Raw genomic sequence first — 20,155 nt, 5'->3', positions numbered from 1 at the left:
GAATATTTTATATTATTGATAATGTTATTTGTTAGGTCATAAATCTTCTGACTGTGTCAAATTTGGATTAAGTTGTTGATCTTGATGGTGAAATTTTGTTTGAAGAATTGAAGGTTATTAGAGAAGTTTTAACAGTTGAATCAAAACCAAGCTATATGATATTGAGTCCTTTAAAGACTTTTAATTGTTTTCCTAATGCATGCATAGCTTATAGAATAATATTGACTATTCATATTAGTGTTGCATCTGCTGAAAGAAGTTTTTCTAAATCAAAATTATTAAAATCTTATTTGAGATCTATTATGTCACAAGATATATTAAATAGTCTTGCGTTGATTGTTAAGAGTCCCACATCGGATAATATATGGCCTGAACATGTCCTTATAAGTGGGGGCAATCCTCACCCTACAAGCCAGTTTTGTAGGATTGAGTTAGGCCCAACCACATTTCTTAACATAGTATCAAGAGCCTTGTTTAAGATCCGGTGGGCCACCTTCTATGGTTTTCGCTATCGGACCACCCGCCATTTATTTCCACGCTCCAGTTGTCTAGTCCTGGGCGTGAGGGGGTGTGTTAAGAGTCCCACATCGGACAATATATGGCCTGAACATGTCCTTATAAGTGGGGGCAATCCTCACCCTACAAGCCGGTTTTGTAGGGTTGAGTTAGGCCCAACCACATTTCTTAACATGGTATCAAAGCCTTGTTTAAGATCCGGTGGGCCACCTTCTATTGTTTCCGCTATCGGGCCACCCGCCATTTATTTCCACGCTCCAGTTGTCTAGTCCTGGGCGTGAGGGGGTGTGTTAAGAGTCCCACATCGGACAATATATGGCCTGAACATGTCCTTATAAGTGGGGACAATCCTCACTCTACAAGCCTGTTTTGTAGGGTTGAGTTAGGCCCAACCACTTATAAGGACATGTTTAGGCCATATATTGTCCGATGTGGGACTCTTAACACACCCCCTCACGCCCAGGACTAGACAACTGGAGCGTGGAAATAAATGGCGGGTGGCCCGATAGCGGAAACCATAGAAGGTGGCCCACCGGATCTTAAACGAGGCTCTTGATACCATGTTAAGAAGTGTGGTTGGGCCTAACTCAACCCTACAAAACCGGCTTGTAGGGTGAGGATTGCCCCCACTTATAAGGACATGTTCAGGCCATATATTGTCCGATGTGGGACTCTTAACACACACCCTCACGCCCAGGACTAGACAACTGGAGCGTGGAAATAAATGGCGGGTGGCCCGATAGCGGAAACCATAGAAGGTGACCCACCGGATCTTAAACAAGGCTTTGATACCTTGTTAAGAAATGTGGTTGGCCCTAACTCAACCCTACAAAACCGGCTTGTAGAGTGAGGATTGCCCCCACTTATAAGGACATGTTTAGGCCATATATTGTCCGATGTGGGACTCTTAACATTGATTTTAGTTAAAAATAATTTTTTGAAGAACCTTGATTATGACCAAATTATTAATGATTTTGCAACAAAAAATGCTAAGAAGATGATATTTAAATAATTTTAAAGGTTTAACAAAATTATAGGAAAAAAGATCAGATCAAGAAGAAGAAGAAGAATAACTCTCTTCATATTGGTTTATATTTTGATGTAGTATAAACATTGATTCAAAGATCCATACATGTATTTTTCTTTTGCACAATGTCAAATGAAAATGTATTTTTTATCCAATTATTTCTTTTATCCTTATGTATTTATTGTTAAAAAAATATAGGGCACCACTCTTCTGATTCGCTCAAAGCACTCAAATTCAAAGGACCGGCCCTTACTTCATGTATATCCATTGATGAAGTAAGTTGTTAGTGTTTTTAATTTGTTTCATGTATTTGTTGTTGAAAATTAAGTTTGCTATTTCACATCTTGATAACTTTCATGGTGTTTGAAGGACTCAAAACAAGAACAATACATTGTTAAGTCACAAGAAAAGTAAATGAAGAAACAACAACAACAACAAATTTCATCCAATTTGAGAAACTATGAGAAGAAATATAAGAATTATAAAGTTGTTGTGTAAACTTATTACTCCTTATATTTCTTTTTCATAGTTTCACAACCTAGATGAACCTCATAATTGATTCATGTTCCATGTACGATTAGTTTTAATAAAAGACGTGTCCTAGAAACATTTATAATATTTAGTTCTGTTGTATGATGTTGTTTTGTTGATAACTGCTTTTGTATGTTGTTGTTGTTGATTAATATTCTCAGAGCAAGAATATTAGGTTGAGTTTGTTATATTTTATGTAGTTTGTTTGTTTCACTAATCCTCACTTAAAATACAGTCAATTAAATTGACATAGATACTTATAATCTGCAAATTAAGTTGTATTTGAAAACCAACTTATATCAATCAATTTTTTTCGAAATGCTTGCGTCTTATCTTTCATTTCATGCTCTTTTACATATAGAATATGGTATAATGACATGCCTTCTTAGATGCATCGCTATCTTTGATTATAGTTAAATTTCAATAACAATAATTAATTGGCTAATCTGCCTCGTCACTAACGCTTATAATCGTAATTTTTATGATGATCTATCATCATAAAAATTACGATGATAAGTGATGATGACGAGGCAGATCATCCAATGCCTTGTTGTTATTGAAATTTAACTATAATCGAAGATAGCGGTGTATTGAAGGATTTAAACCAATAAACCACAGTCTATATGTAAAAGAGCATGAAATGAACGATGAGTTGCATGCAATCAGAAAAAATGATTTATTTAGTTGGTTTTCAAGAATACTTAATTTTCATATTATAGACTTCTTCATCAATTTGAATGCTTGTATTTCTTTAGTGAGGTGTTTGGAAAAATAAGCAATCTACATATTATATAATAAACTCTGGGTACTTTCAACAACGATTAATTATTGTAACTGTGATCAAAAGTAATTTATGTTTTAAATTAATTGTTGTTGTTGGGTTTCGAACCCAGTACCTACGTGTATATATCACAACATTTTATAAGAATAACCGTTGTGATATGTGGCGCGCGCCCTACCTTACAGTAACGATTTCCAGACCGTGGTGGAAATAACGAACTTACAACCACGCCCTATTTAACAACGGTATGGCACGCGTGATGGTACCCTTTTTCTAGCCGTTGTGTAAGAGGTTTTCCGTAGTAGTGTATTTGTATTTGTTATTGTTTTCAATTGGTTGAAGTAATTAGTTGAGGTTTTAAATTTAGAACAAGAATATTTAGTTTAATTTGGATTGTTGTTAATTGTTGTTGCAATATTTGACTAAATAATAATATTTATAATTATTTTACTTTATTAGTATGAGACTCATTAAATAAACTTACTAGATTTAGATTAATCTCTAATTAAGCAGATTTATTATAGTATTGTAAATTACAACGTTAAAATATATTTAAATTTTTTTCTAAATGGTATCAGGAGCTCCCAATTTTTGGATGAAATTGTAAATTATTCCATTCAATTTTTTTCATTAAAAAAAGGGTGAAATTGGAACAAAGCTTGTGATTCTCTTTGCTATTATTTGTTGGGATTTTTTTTTCTTGTTCTCTTAAGAAGACAATTTTGCATGTATCATCCAATATGGTTGAAAATGAATGTATTATCATTTTTCAGTTTAAATATTATCGATACTTATTCTCAAAGTGCTTGGATCCTTGATTATGCTATTATTCATCATATGACATTTAATTCTTAATATTTTTTATGAATATTTTTCTTAAAATTTTGTATATTATTATTGGAAATATAGTTGTAGAGACATTGATCTTCAATCTTTAAAATTGAAATATGTGTTTCATGTTCTTGGATTATTGAACAACTTTATCTTTATTTGTAAGTTTATAGAGGATAATAATTGTGTAGTCGTATTTTCTATTCTCGTTGTACTTTTTAGTATCTTGCAATGTGGAAAATGATTGGAGTTGCTAAGAAACATGGAAGCTTATACTATATCTATGATATATAAACTTATCAAATGGCGTTCTCTTCTGAACTTCAATCTCAATCAAAATATTTTTTTGCCTCCCAATATGAATTCAGCACAAGCTTCTTGGTCATTCTATTTTTCACTAATGACGTGTTTGTTTCCTTTCTTGTTTTCAAAACAATTTGTTAATTCTTTTAAAAGTATGTGTTGAGTATCCATTTCTCCAGGGTTGTTACCTTGCTTGTTACCTTGCTTTCCAATGTAATGCTAGTTGTCTTTTCAATTTGAATATCAAATAGTAGTTGATATTTTTCACACATAAACAACTCGGATGCAAACTATACCAACAAGTTAGCAACAACAAGGATAACAACTAAGATTCTATATACAGTATAAACAAAATACACAAAATAAATTAAAACGATAAAACTTACTAATAAGTTTATAATATCTAAACACCAGCCTCGGACAACAACATCATTTTGATGAACAATATAGTGGTATAATTGTTATTAAAAACAAAAGTGAGCATTTTATATTGTCTTCACATGGACTGATATAATAAATAACTTATAAGTAATTATTACTATTTTAAGTAAAATAGAGTTTCAAGATTGGTTTGAGAAATGTATTCAGACTATGCAAACACCCAACCTTTTTAAAGTTGACGTATGTAATGTAACTGCAAACCCAACATCGATGGACGAGCTTAAAGATTATCTCTAAAAATAGTTACTATGTACCAAGTAGCAACGAGGAAACTCGAAAAATTAAAATAATTGCATCCTAGTACCTCATTATTGCTAGTAAGTTATACAAGAGGTTTTTTTACGACTTTTATTGCGTTTTTGGAAAATGTCGCAAAGCTATGATTTTAGCCTAACAAATTCTCATATATGGATACTATTGGCCAAAAATTAAATTAGTTTGCAAGAAAATTGTGTAGAGATATGACAAGTAAAAGGATTTGTCAATCAATAACTTGAACCACCTAAAATGCTACATCAGATAGTGATGTTATAAACTTTCAACACTTAGGAGTTAGACATTCTTGGGCTTTCCCACTTGCACCATATCATATAAATTCATTTTTCTTTTTATAGATTGTTTTTTCAAGTGCATAAAGATTATGCCTCTATTCACTATTACAAGAGAAAAAATTTGAAAGTTTGTAAGTAAAAGTGTTGTCTGCAAACATGGTGTCCTAACAACTTGTCTGAAACTTGTTATGTTTTTACGACTCATAAGATCCTTAAGCACTTCAACATCAAAATCCCTAACCTTCAGTACAACTCTCCTAATTTGGCTCAAGAGTTCACACAGCATACCTTGACTAAATGAGATATTTTTGGGATGAAGAGCGCAACATATATTTCTTCCGTATGAAGGGGTTTCGTAAGTGTATCTATAATTTTAATTTTCCTGCTGAATTTATAGGAATTATTGAAGATCATGTGTTTGATGAACAACCAATTGGTAGTACTCATTAAGATGATATTTACATGCATGATGTTGTTCATGAGGAAGATGAAGTGTGGCTAAATGTTGCAACCAATCAGCAATCTGAAGAAGATTATGGATGGGGAAATTAACAGCAAAATTCTTGGACAAAACAGGGTGATGCTTATAGAAGTGGCTATGAGTATGGTTCTAGTTATCAAGATTATGACTCTGGTCCTGGTCAACAGGGACATGGTATTGGTGTTGGGTCTGAAAATTATTCTCAAATTCTCTCTATGCTTTAAAACATGCAAGTCAAACAACATGATCGTTGTAACACCCTTCTAAAACCCCACGAAATAACAATTTACTTTAAATAAATATTCACCAATAGGGTGTTACACTTCATAAAAAGATCATAATTAATCATGCTCCGTAACACGGGTTTCATAAAACCTCATATTTAAATCAAACATGCACATTCAAGACACTAACACTTCATTAAAACCCTTTTAGAAACAACACATCGGACTCACCTTCATAATTCATCAATTCAATTTGAGTATTAAACTCAGACATCAATAATAACAACGTTAACGAATAACATTCACATCTTAGAAAGTTTCAAGGCTTATTCATGAGATATTTCAAAATAAATAGCATAATTCAATTAAGAAAAACATGTGTCAACCCCAACCTAGTGTTACATGATCATAGCAGAATATCCACTACATAAAAACACATGAACTGAAAATTAAATACTCCAAAGTTATCTTCGAAGCTTTGACATGCTAGTCCTGAACATCTACACGATGTCGTATAAAGCATCATTCCAAAAGAAATGAGAGTAATCAAATTAATCACAAAAGATATAAGGAACTGGTTAGTAGCAACATCATCATCATATCACCTATATCATTTATACGTAATTTATACTCATGCCTACACATCATTCATAGCACATATACATATTTCGTCATAAAACCAACTCACATAATTCCCACGGTCCTCAAGTATCATCACATCACATCTCATCGACACAAACTACGTACTAATTTCATCAATCAAACACCAAACACCATATTAATTCACAATTTCATCAACCAAATAATGAAATATCACATAAAATGTTAATGCACAACTAACTCAATGCATGTGGTATCAAACTCTTTGATGAACAATTGGTCATCACCCTCTAAAGATCCCCACCATGGGATCGATTCCCTCTTGTAACTGAAGCACATCATAAACGCACACAATGGGATTAAGACTCGTCATAAGTGGAACACCTTCCAAAATAGAATACCATTGTTCAAATATGCTATGAATGCATGATGCAAGACAACTTCATAATATAATTGCGACCACGACTAGTCAAATTGCATCATCATTCATATAATCAACATAAACTCATCTTCACATATCATTTATACATATTAACACACACATCATTAATCCTCATCACAAACAACATCTATCACATCATGTCAACATCATAATCACCATAATAATTCCACAACAACATCATATTCATCATTAGAATTAGGGCATCCATAATTATCAATCATACAAGGCATTTGCATATATTTCACAAAACGACATAACTCCACACATACAAAACACCCGTCGACATGCCAAATAGTTATAAATTTGGTAAAGAAAATATTTTTAAGTTAAAGTGCATTAAACCAGCGTTCCAACGATTCGAATGGAGAATCAATCAGACACTCACAGTTCAAGATATGAATTTTTAAAGTTTTTGGAAGATGCAACCATCGACATCATACACTGTCACCATAAAACCTCATTACACACTAAATAAATTTATTTCCAAAAACATGAAACCGTTTTACAATAAATTACACTGTATTAGCTTTCCCCAACTTCAACGGCGCGTCAAACGGACACCCGAAACTCAAGTTATAAATTTTTGTAGTTTTTAAAATAATTCAGTCGGACACAGTGGTAACGGGTTACCCAAAAACTGGTACTCGGGTACCACCAGAACAATAGCAAATTTTCTAAATTTTAAAAATACGAAAATTACTTTTCTAACACCTAAATAGTCCAAATTCTCATACACAATACACAAATCAAATTCTAAGTTTCAATTCTTAATCACATACCTCAGTACCAACATTCTAATTCACCACAACACAATTAAACACATGAATTCACACAATTAATCACATTCATTTATATTGACATAAACATACAATTCATCATTATTAATTGCACCCAACATCATCACCAAAATAGAATTTCATTCTACAATTATCAACACCCATTAATCAATCCAAAGAGAACTAAAGTCCTACATCTACCTTAACCTGATATCAATAATAATAAGCTTGATTACCCACCCTTACCTGGTTATTTCCTAGCAGATGAATTCTTCCTTCTGATTCTACGATGTTCTCTTCTCTTTTCCTCTTTGTGTCCTATATGCTTCTTCATGTTCTCTCAATGTTGTGTGTCTTTGTTTATGTTTTTGGATAATCTATGACAACATTATAACATTAATGTTACAATGTTGCTTGAATTTCCATTTTACTTATGTTTAAGCATTTATATTTTGTATCATTTCACGTATGTGAGTGCACGTTCTTTCTTTACAAATGTCTTTGTGTGATATATTGGTATATATGTGATATAAGATATTTCTCATGGCTTGCTTTGTCTCTTTTTGATGTTGTCAAAGGGGGAGAAACGTCTACAAGATGAAGTTGGGATGCACATATTCAGGGGGAGCCTTCATGAAGATACGGAATGCATCGTTACAAGTTTTGTCATCATCAAAAAGGGAGATTATGTGAGTGCATCTTCCCATTAGAGATGTTTTGCATGATTTCAAAACACTAGGAAAACTTTAGAATTTATGTATATTGGACGACATCTCTGAGTCATAAATGTGCATCTTAGTATTAAGAAACTTAGAATGCATTTAAAAAAGGTTTTAGGCATCAAAAATCATGTTTTATGTGAAAAACAGACTTATGTGTCGACACATACGTGCTATGAATCGATACATGTGGATCGTTATTAAAGAATGTAGCCGCTGTTTGCATGTGTCGACACATGAGGGCTTTCAGGTCGACACATAGAAGAAAATTTTCTTTTATGAGTCGACACATATAGGGGTGTACATGGGTTGGGTCAACCCGAAAAACCCGGTCAAACCCACCCAAAAAAATCCACTAAAATGGATTGGGTCGGATAATTGGGTGGGTATGGTTTTACAAACATAAAAATACATTAAAAAAAGTGGGTTCCGGATAAAACCGGACCTGGCCCAAAAAAACCCATAGACCCGGTTATCAAACATTTCATTAGGTTATTATTAATATTATTACTATTTTTTCATAGGGAAGGGGGACGGATAACAACTGATTGCCGTATTATATCGTGAAAATCTCAAAGGTCTCAATTTTAACTCAATTGTCTCTTCTTCTTCTTCTCAATTTCAATTTCCCAAACGAAATGGCTGCTCTTTCTTCTCCCAGCTTCTCAAAATTCCAAATATTTGATGGTTTTGATTATTGTCTTAAATTAACTTCAGTTTCCGAAATCCCTAACCCTCAATTGAAAATCGGAACATGCTTACTTCAAATTAAGAGTGTTGATTTCTTTCCACAAAAAACCCATAACTAAAACATAACTTTGTTCTTACTTCTTACTAGCCATTTTCACGAACCTGAGGGCTGGGAGGCAGAAGTTGCATCTATTTTCGTCTCCGCGTCGGCACTGCTTCTTCGACCTTACACCGCGTGTTCACATAATCAATCATAAATGGTAAGTATATTTACATGATTGTTACTAATTCTTCTTCATTTAATTCTTCATTGGATACCAAGTACTGAATGTTGCAAGAAAAAACCGAGGACTAAATATCTAGTGAACAAACCACAACCTATTTTTTTAGTTTTATGAGCAGCAATAGATATTTAACTAATTCTATTTCACTTCTCTATTGCATTTACTTCACATGATATAGCTAATATACATTTTATTATTAACTTGATTTGATTACCAAGAATGATAGCCTCTGTTTGCTTTAATCACTGTCTGGTTTAATTTCTATTTTCCACAGTCAATTAGACACTAATATTAGAGATACCCATTAGGTAGAAATGATCTTAGTTAGAAATTACAATGTGATATATATTACATAAACTAATGTATATAAATTTTAATTACTGTTAGCTTAAAATTTTAGGTTGTCATAATAACATATATTATGAAAATTGATATTTATATAATAAAATAGGATATAATATAAACAAATTTTAGAGTTGCAATAATATCTCCATCAAGATTAATATCTTGCAAGCATTACTAAACTTAGCTTAAAATTTTGCAGGAGAATCTGAATGTTGGTGATGTTCCCGCAAATGCTGTTGAAAGACCAATTGATGTTGATTCTGACCAAGACTCTAAAAGTGATGAGGTTGTTAACACTGGAAAAGCTCCGAGACGTTCTCGTGCTTGGGATCATTTTGTAAAACAAGGTAAGAGGGCAAAGTGTATTCATTGTAATAGGTCATATGCTGCTGATGGTAATACACATGGAACCTCAAATCTCAATAAACATTTTAAGAAATGTCCTAAGAATCCAAATAGGATAACTGACAAGGCACAAAAAACTATTGTACTTGGGAAGCAAGTAGAGGGTGATAGTAATGTGTCTTTCAAGCTTGTTGAATTTAATCAAGAAGAGTGTAGATTAGAACTTGCTAAGATGATTATTATTGATGAGCTTCCCTTTAAACATGTTGAAGGTGTTGGATTTAAAGGTTTTATGAGTCGTGCTCAACCTCGTTTGAAAATTCACAGTCGTGTAACAGTTGCTAGAGGTTGTATGCAATTGTATAAGGAAGAAAAAATGGTCTTAAGATCTTTATTGTCTCTCAACCATCAAATGGTTTCATTGACCACCGATACATGGACCTCAATTCAGAATATGAACTATATGTGTGTGACATGTCATTTCATTGATGAAGGGTGGGAATTACAAAAGAAAATCATAGGCTTTGGGTTGATTGCTAACCATAGGGGTGACACCATTGGTAAAGCCTTAGAAAAATGCTTGAAAGATTGGGGAATTACTAAACTTTGCACAATTACAATAGATAATGCCAGCCCTAATAATGTTTGCTTTATCTTATTTGACTAGAAACTTGAGTGCTTGGAATGGAAATACCTTGCTTAATGGGGAGTATATGCATTTACGATGTTGTGCACATATCTTGAATTTGATTGTGTCCGATGTATTATTTCTTATTGATTCATCCATTATTAAAATAAGGGCTGCTTGCAAGCATGTTAAGTCATCTCCATCAAGATTAGCATTGTTTAAAATGTGTGTGAAAGATGCAAATATTTCTAGCTCGCAAAAGGTTGTAATTGATGTAGCAACAAGATGGAATTCCACATATTTAATGTTGGAGGTAGCTTTTAAATATGAAGAAGCATTCAAACGCTTATAGGGTGAGGATCCTTCATATGCATCTGAACTTGAGGCTGTAAATGGAACACCAAGTGTGTATGATTGGAACCGTGCACGCATGTTTATTAGTTTTTTGAAGATATTTTATGACGCCACCTTAACTTTTTCTTCTTCTTTGCATGTAAGTGCTAACTCCTTCTTTAGAAAGTTGGTGAAGATTCATAGTGCATTGACATCATGGATTCAAGGTAATGATGTTGTGTTGAAAAAGATGGCATTGACTATGAAAGAGAAATTTGACAAGTATTGGAGTGATGAGAGTATAAATTATCTATTGTTTGTAGCTGTTTATCTTGATCCTAGATACAAGCTTGAATATCTTGATTTATATTTTGGATGGATGTATGGGGAGGAAAAGGGCAAAACAATAATTGTTAAACTTAAAGAGCTAATAGGTAAATTGTTTGATTATTATAAGACATTGCATCCCGTGATTTTTTATTCTAGTTATGCTGCCTCTAGCTCCACTAATGCAATTCAAAGTACTGTTGTTACTATGGATGTTGGAGGTAATATGGATATGGATGCTTTGCATCGGATAAGGGTTAAAAGAAGACAAAGTGAACATAAATCAAGTGAGTTGGTTAGATACTTAGAAGATGAAGTTGAAGAAGACTATGATGGATTTGATCTTTTAAAATGGTGGAAAAGTAAGAGCACAAAGTACTTTGTTCTTTCGCTAATGGCTAGGGATATATTAGCCATTCCGATATCTACTGTGTCTTCCGAGTCTGCCTTTAGCACTGGAGGTCGTGTTCTTGATCCATATCGTAGTTCTTTGAAAGCTGAAACAGTTGAGGCTTTGATTTGTACACAAAGTTGGATCAAACCTGTCACAAGATTTGTTTTAGATGAAAAGAAAGCTTTTAATGTGGTGGAATTCGAAACAGGTATTAATTATATCTTAGCTTTTAGATTTTAATTTCATCGTTTATTTTTATTATAACATTGTTTATTTTGTCTTAAGAAATGTCAGATTTGAATGGTCTCGAGGATCTTGCAGCTGAATCTCTTGATGATTAATTAGGTAAAATATGCAATTCTAGCTTGTGCAATTTTACTGAGATCATGTCCATTTGTTGAACCTGAGTTGTAAATTGCAGCATGTTTGTGCTCTTTAATATAAATTGCAGCATGTTTACAATTCTGTTGTAGATTTTTGTTTGTGTAAATTGCAGCATGTTTACAATTCTGTTGTAGATTTTTGTTTGTGTAAATTGCAGCATGTTTGCAATGTGTTGTAGATTTCTTTTGTGTGTGTGTATCTTATATAACCTACTATGATACTGATACAAATGAAAACCTGTTTGCATTACTATGAACCAATTGCATAAAAAGTTTAATTATTCAATTTATTTTTTGGCTGCAGGTTTTAGGTTCCTGTGAATCAAAGAATAGTTGCTAGTGGAGGTTTTACTGCTAAGGTGAGACAATTTTCTTTTCAAATTGTGTGTGTATTTGTTAGCATTCAGAAATAACAAATGTGAATAATGATATATGTTAGAAAATTTTATCTAATTTACTTTTTTGCAGCAGGGCAATTTTAATGCAAGGTGTGGTGCTATCAAGAAGGGCAATGAAAAAAGTTTTCTTTCTTCTATAAAGATCTATAAAGATTCAAAGGGATCGTTGAGCAAGCAAGAGATGCAATATGATAATATGCATGTTTTCTTTAGTTGTTATTTTTAAGTCAAGACTCTTTTTGGATTATGTTTTGGGCTCTTTTTGAGTTATATTTTGAGCTCTTTTATGTAATTTGATTTTGAAGAAATTTGACTTATATCTTGCTATTTTTGAATATTGAACATTAACTATTTTAATGAGTCATGGTGAATTTTCTTATTTGATATTTTTATTTATTATTTTATGATGTTAAAAAAAATTTGGATTACCCATTGCCCAACCCAATCCAACCCGGATATTAGTGGATTTGCCCAAACCGGCCCAATGTTATAACGGGTGGTTATTTTATGTCACCCAAACCGGAGTTCCCTTTGTGGTTCGGGTTTTGGGTTTGGCCAAACTCAATCCAAACCGGCCCATGTACACCCCTAGACACATGCGATGAATATGTCGACACATGCTGCTCATTTTTAAAGCTTGTAGCTTTTGTCTCTCATGAGTCGACACATGACTCATATGCATTCTTTTCTAAACTTCTAGTTTATCTTTTTGCCTCTAACTTGAACACATATAAATTCCCCATACATACATCATTTGAAACTTGATGAAACCATAAATATACAAAGAGTTCTCTTCAACTTCAACCTCACAAGTCACATCTATGTATACACATAAATAAATTACACAAACTCATTCTTTGTTTGGGTTCCATCTAGATTCAGTGTTGATAGCGTCCTTAGGTTGTTAAAATGTAAATTGGGTTAAAATGTAAATTGGGAAAAACTAGTTAGGGTTTGTCCTCCAAGATCAAGGTCTTGATTTGGGGGTTTTGCACAAGACTTTGCAATTCAGACTCAGCCGACTGAAAGCTTCAAAGAAGATAGTTCTGTTGAAGGAGTTACGGTAACCGGAAGATCGTTTGGGAGCCTTAGGTCACGATAATTCACAATTGGATTCAGCCAAGTGAAATCTTTGAAGAAAATGGTTATATAAAAGAAGCAGCGGTAACTAGAGGATCAATTGGTATTATCAGGTTACTTGATCGAGCTCAAGATCAAGGGAAGAGAAAGAGTTAGGATCAACATCAAACATAAGGTTTGTAGGGTTGGATTGCTACATTTCTCTTGTAAACATATTTTGCAAAAGAATATTGATTATCTCAATTCCGTTTGGAATTAGAGGCAGACGTAGCTATAGCTAGGACGATTGGTGAACGGCCTAAACAAGTCCTTATGTCCCCCATCTCAATCTCTTTCATTTACTTTCAATAGCAAATTATTGAATTCAGTAATTGTGCAATTGATACGATTAGATAAATTCGTTATCATTTCAAAATTGTTTTGTTGGCTTGATTACAATCCTTGTGATTATAATTGGATTTCAAATCAACAAAACCATAAGAAAATTCTGATCAAAATTGACTGCACAACAAGTGTTTGATAAATTGCTTCACTCAGTTTTTTGTTTAATCATTTCATTGGAAATAGATTATTTGCGTGTTTAAATTCAAATGCATAGTGTTGATTGTTGAAATATATTGATTTAATTGTATTTCATTATCATTGCAACTCTTAGTGGTTTTCACGTATATTCGAGTTTTTTCGATAACGGTTCAGATTAGATGAATTGATCCAAGCATTTTCCGCTATCCATAACAAAAAAAATTTAAAACAATATTTTCACCAAGTATTTTTAATTAGGGATCTATTCACCCCCTCTAGATAAGTTGACTTCGTCTAACATCAGGGACCTATTTATATTTCTAACCTCCCCCCTCTAGATATCGAAGAAGCATGGCTTTAGTAGGTTTTAGTAACCATTAACCATTCGTAACATACTCCATTAATTATTTTAACAGATTCATGACCATTGACCTTTTGTAACCGAAATATGCCATTAGATGCAATTTCTCATATTCCGAGGTGGAGATTTATCCCGTCAAGGAGTAAATTCGAAACATACCCAGGTTATGGCCAATCACAAATTATTGGTGTGCAAATCGGCCTTATCCGAGCTAGATAATCAAATTTGGGATGTACATACCAACCAAGGTCTGAGTGTGGAAGCATCTATTTCCCCACTGAAATACAAGAATCGGGGTATATCTTGGATAAGGAGGTATATCAGCCACAAATTCAATAATCTCAATTTAAATATGTAGGGGGATAAAAGATCTCCTTATCGCAATTCTCTTTGAGGTTTGATATACTTAATAGGCCTACAATTGATATGAATAGAGTAAAAGAGTGTTCTTATATAATTTGTAATAATAGTTATAAGATTGGTTAAAAATTCATAACTCCAAGAGTAAATTCCACAAATTTCTACTTCATTCTATCATCAATTTTTGCCAATCCAATTTGAAACCTATATAATCTTTGTTCTTGCTTTTGTTTATGTGAAGTGAAGGGCATAAAAGATTTCAAAAGCTACAATAATGCTATAGGTGATAAGTCTTCCTAATATGAAAGCACTTTGATTATGATTAACAATAGTATTTAAATAAAATTTTATTCTATTTGTAATAGTTTTTTTTACAATCTTAAAAATCACACTACAAGATCTATATGCCTATAATTGTAGAATTGGTAAATATAAGTGTTATCTTGGTTGAGAATGTCTCAATAATGCTGATAGAAAATAGTAAGACAACCATTGGGCTAGGGCAGAAGTGCCGTTCATTTGGTTTCATTTGACAAAGATATTTTATAAAATTATTCTATTTCTCTATTTTATTTTTCCACTCATTTTTCTCATTCCCTTGGTCTTCCTCATTTAATTTTCTCTTCGTATTTTCTTCTTAGAACCAAACAAAAGCTAAGAAGCATTGAAAAAGTAATTTTTTTTTCTGTTGAGCTATTAACGAGGAGTCAAACATAAATTTAACACAGATACAGGGCAGATACAATTAAAAACATCAGTTCCCAATGGTCCGACATTTCACTTCATCACAGAAATAATTGATCATCAGCCTACTCCGTGCACCCGTCCCTACACTACTCCCTATTCCCTCTCCTAATGGGCTTAGGCCCAAATAAAACACCCTCCAATACGACGTCGTAAATAAAACTCCCAATAGTACATTCCACCGTAATAATCGATCTGAGAACAGAAACTGAAAAACAGAGAGTGGGAAAACATTTTCAATTTCTCCATCATCATCCCGTAACAAAATCCCCAAACCCGAAAACCCGAAACGAAACCGAAATGGGCAAAGATCTGAGCGACGATCAAATCTCTTCCATGAAAGAAGCTTTCACTCTATTCGACACCGATGGCGACGGCAAGATCGCTCCATCGGAGCTCGGAATCCTCATGCGATCTCTCGGCGGAAACCCGACCCAAGCTCAACTCAAATCCATCGTCGCCGAAGAGAATCTCACATCGCCGTTCGATTTCAATCGGTTTCTGGATCTCATGTCCAAGCACATGAAACCTGAGCCGTTCGATCGTCAGTTACGCGATGCGTTCAAGGTTCTCGACAAGGATTCCACTGGATTCGTCTCCGTCAACGAGCTTCGTCATATTCTGACTAGTATCGGGGAGAAGCTTGAGCCGGCTGAGTTTGATGAATGGATCAGGGAAGTTGATGTTGGCTCTGATGGGAAGATCCGGTACGAGGATTTCATCGCTAGAATGGTTGCTAAGTGAGGCCACACTCAGATCCTTCTATTCAAATCGGTTCAAGTGCTTTTTTTTTAATTGCTTTTTTCTAGTGTTTTGGTATTTTCTATGTTTAATTTGTGATGCTTGTTTTTTTTCATTCGGTTTCTTCAAGTGGATCAATTAATTAACCTAGTTGTGCTTGTTTTTGTAATTGAAACGGAGTTACTGTTGGGAATATATGTGTATCTAATCCTTTGTTTCAAGTTTGTGTTTCCAATTTTGAATGTTATGAAATCGGAAGTAAATGACATTGTTGCTATCCTACAAAATAATCAAACCCTAATTAGTAAGGAATTGGGCACTATTATGTTTTGTATTTGTACTGGTCCTTCTTGCTGAGGGAAGAAGAAATACATATAATTCAGGGTAGAAACAATTATTCTTTATTAGGAAGTAAAAATGAAAATTTTGTTAGTAAACTTCTATTCACAAAGATGGAAGGTAGTGGTCTGGTTTGAATAGCCTTTGAACATGAACAATCACTATTGTAGTTAACTGAGGTAGTGAACAATACACAGAGGCAGATGTATTGGTTTGATTTGGGCATGGCATGATAACCCTCGATTTTGTAATGCTTGCATGTATGGAATTCATTTGTAGATGTCAACAAAATTATAGTAGTAGGAAAAAATTTATGTTGTACTCTGGCTCCACCTCTTATGTTGTACAAGACATCGTAGCATATGTCATGCATTGAGGTTTGATGTGTTGAAGTTGTGTTTTTGCATTTGTAATCTGTTATGTGTGATTGAGAGGGGTAGAATTGGTAACTGTTTTGGTTCTGCAAGTGTTTGCATGTTGTTTGAATGTGTCTGTAATGAGGGAATATAATGTTGGATGATGCAAAAGAGAGCCCACTTTAAGAGTAGGATGGTTGTAAATAGAACCTGGATTGAAAATTTGTGACTTTGTCTATGCAATCATGCATGACAAATGCAAGACTCCTGCTCCTGTATCATTATTCACTGTGAAAGATACTTTAGGTTGATGACATGTTTGTGAACTATGGATATTTAAACCTTGATGACATGTTTGTGAACTATGGATATTTAAACCTTGATGACATGTTTTGTGGTGATAGTTTCTAAAACAATGAAATTCAAGGTAGTAGTCTATTGAATGGTTGTCTATGTCAATATAAGATTCAATTGATACCCTAAACCTTTGATCCTTCCCTAGAGTATTGCTATCAGGTCAAGATAAAGTAGAATTGAAAGGTAGTAGCAAAAGGAAAACATTTCCCAAACATTTGTTGGTGAGATTCATTAATTGAACAAGAATGCCGATGAACAGTGACTTTATGATTGATTATTTTTCCTTGCACACATGGGGTTATGTCTGCACAAGCACATACATCGGAAAAACGAAACTGACATGTCGACATCGATAATAATTGAAAAAATGAATAAATTAAATGTAATCACAAGTATCGGAGTCGGTTTTGGACAACGACACTAATACAAGTACACCTTTTTTTAGAGGTATTTGCACTACGTTGCTTGTGTGTCTATTTAGATCTAAATTTCTCATTAGGTGCACAATATGTTGTCATGTGGCGTGTGTTTTTTTCCTAATTGTTCTATGGGGATGCTGGAAATTGGGTTCTCAGCGGCGAATGCTCATATTTTTCAATAACAAGTAAACACAGATGGAGTTGTATGAATTGTGCCCAAATGACTTTATTAACAAGTAAATATATATGGAGTCGTATGACTTGTTCCCAAATGACTTTATTTCAACAAGTTTATACAGATCGAGTTGTATGACTCTTGCCCAAATAGCTTTATGATGTTTAATTTGTGATTTAAACACCAAGTTATTTTACTCGTTTGGGTGTAAGCTCCAGCCCTACAACCCGATATTGTGTTGGCTAGCTTAATCTTTGAATGAAGTTGTTTGTTCTCAAAATAGTGGGTTGCATTCCTTGCATTTCAATAAAAAAGTTGTGGAATTAATTCTTACATATTCACTTTGTATAATAGTGGAAATTTGAATGTTAGGCATAAAAGGAATCAAAATCTGCTTTTGCTTGTAATTTTTCTTTTCTCCTAATAAGTGCGTTCTTAGCATGACCATTTGCTATTACAGGAATAAGCAGGTTTTGTGTCTCTTGTTCCAAAGTTTACATGCATCAGCTTTATTAGGGAAAATGTTGATTAGTAAGAAAAAATCTCAATCACTCATTATCACTACAATGCCATAATTTCTATTAAAAATTTAAATTTAGAATCCATTTAAAATTCACCCCTAAAATAGTGACATGTGTGTATTCTTGTTTTTCTTCTTCAAATTGTTTCGTACTAAATAACATTATTCTTTTGAAAGAGACCAAAATGCCTTTGACAAAAAAAACAGAGGCACAAATATAATTACACGTCACAATATTTATGTTTTTCAATTTTGATTTATAATAACCAGCCAAGTTGATGAGCACATCAAAATAAATGGAAATTTCTTTGGCCACCTCCCAACCTTCTAGTTCACCTCTGGTGAAAAACCCAAACTACCCCTGACTTCGGAAATGCATTTCTGAAATGCAAGAAAAAGGTGTTTTCGGAGATGCATCTCCGAAAGCGCCTTTTTTTTTGAAAAAATTGTCTTATTTCGGAAGTTCATTTCCGAAAACAGCATTTCGGAAGTTCATTTCCGAAATACTGCGCGTTTTGCAGATTTAGCAAAACACTCCCCCTCCCCCATTCATTTACCCTAATTCAACATCAAACACAACCAAAGGAGAAATTTTGTGCAAACACTTTCAAGGCTACATCAAAGGCTCCAATAAGCTTCCTATACTACATTAAAAAGCACTCCAATCTCTTCAATCGGTAAGCTAGACGCGAGCGGGCGGCGGCGCAGCTGGCGTCGACACAGGGACGGGGGAAGGGCCAGGGACGACGTGTGCGAGTTCCCGTGGACGTGGGAGAGGGTACCTCTTCATCTGGATCTAGGAGTCGGCTGGCTCGGGTATCTTCTTCCCGCCAGCGAGAGGAGGAGGAGGAGGAGGAGGAGCAGGAGGAGGAGGTGGCAGTGCCATACCACGAGCCGGAGGGAGTACCAGATGTTGACCCTCCACCCGGGGAGGAGGATGAGCAGGAGGACAGCTACCCGGGAGGACCCTTTGACACTTCCGTGCTGATTAGCTACCACGATCACGTCGCTCGGCGTATCTGGGAGGGAGAGGTATTTTTTTTAATTTAACCGTTTATAATTTAGGCGTTTATTCGATATTTTCTTAACGGTATATTTAACATATGCTTTTATTTATTTTTTTGTAACAGGAGAGAGAGATCCTTTGAAAATGGTGAACCACGCCCGGAAGATTTTCAGTCTGTTTAAACCAGCAGATGAGTGGTTTAACGACGCGGTGCGAGGTTCAGGGCTTAGCGGGCTCTGCATGACGGGGTACACCACCATCAGCCACGGCATGCAGGGGGCATTTGTGGAGCGCTGGCACAGGGAGACGTCTTCTTTCCACTTGCCGATTGGGGAGATGACGATCACCTTGCATGATGTGCAGTGTCTTCTCCACCTGCCCATCAGTGGGCCGCTGTTGACCCACTCCCGGATCCAGAGGGTCGAGGCCAGTCAGTGGATGGCGCTCTATTTGGGCATGGAGCACGAAGTTGCTGACTTCGAGTGCATCACGACAAATGGGCCTCATATCCGGTTCACCACACTGAGTCGCTATTTCGAGCACCACCTGGACGCGGCGGCCGATGCCGAGGAGGCGGGTAACGATCTATTCACACAGTATCACCGCGACTGCGCTCTCCGGTGCTGGTACATGCATGTGGTAGGCGCTGCATGCTTTGTGGACAAGAGTGCAAGGTACATCGACGTGACCTACCTCCGCTACTTCATGGACCTGGATACCGTTCACCAGTGGAACTAGGGGGCAGCTACTCTGGCATACCGCTACCTCCAACTAGAGGACGAGGCAGTTGGTCGGATCCTGCACACTACTTACGGTACGTTTCAT

General features: G+C 34.8%; 1 protein-coding gene across 1 annotated transcript; it reads left to right on the top strand.

Annotated features, from left to right (window-relative positions):
* The first annotated feature begins 15,521 nt into the window (after positions 1 to 15,521).
* On the top strand, positions 15,522 to 16,379 carry LOC131652399 (probable calcium-binding protein CML13). The gene has a single exon (XM_058922247.1). It carries the CDS (start codon positions 15,718 to 15,720, stop codon positions 16,159 to 16,161), a length of 444 nt encoding a protein of 147 aa, XP_058778230.1. The 5' UTR covers positions 15,522 to 15,717; the 3' UTR covers positions 16,162 to 16,379.
* Positions 16,380 to 20,155: the final 3,776 nt, after the last annotated feature.

The sequence above is a fragment of the Vicia villosa genome, linkage group LG2 (genome assembly GCF_029867415.1).
Source record: "Vicia villosa cultivar HV-30 ecotype Madison, WI linkage group LG2, Vvil1.0, whole genome shotgun sequence".
Lineage (NCBI taxonomy): Eukaryota > Viridiplantae > Streptophyta > Magnoliopsida > Fabales > Fabaceae > Vicia > Vicia villosa.
Note: the sequence above shows the minus strand (reverse complement) of the source record. Positions and strands in the feature narration are given on the sequence as shown.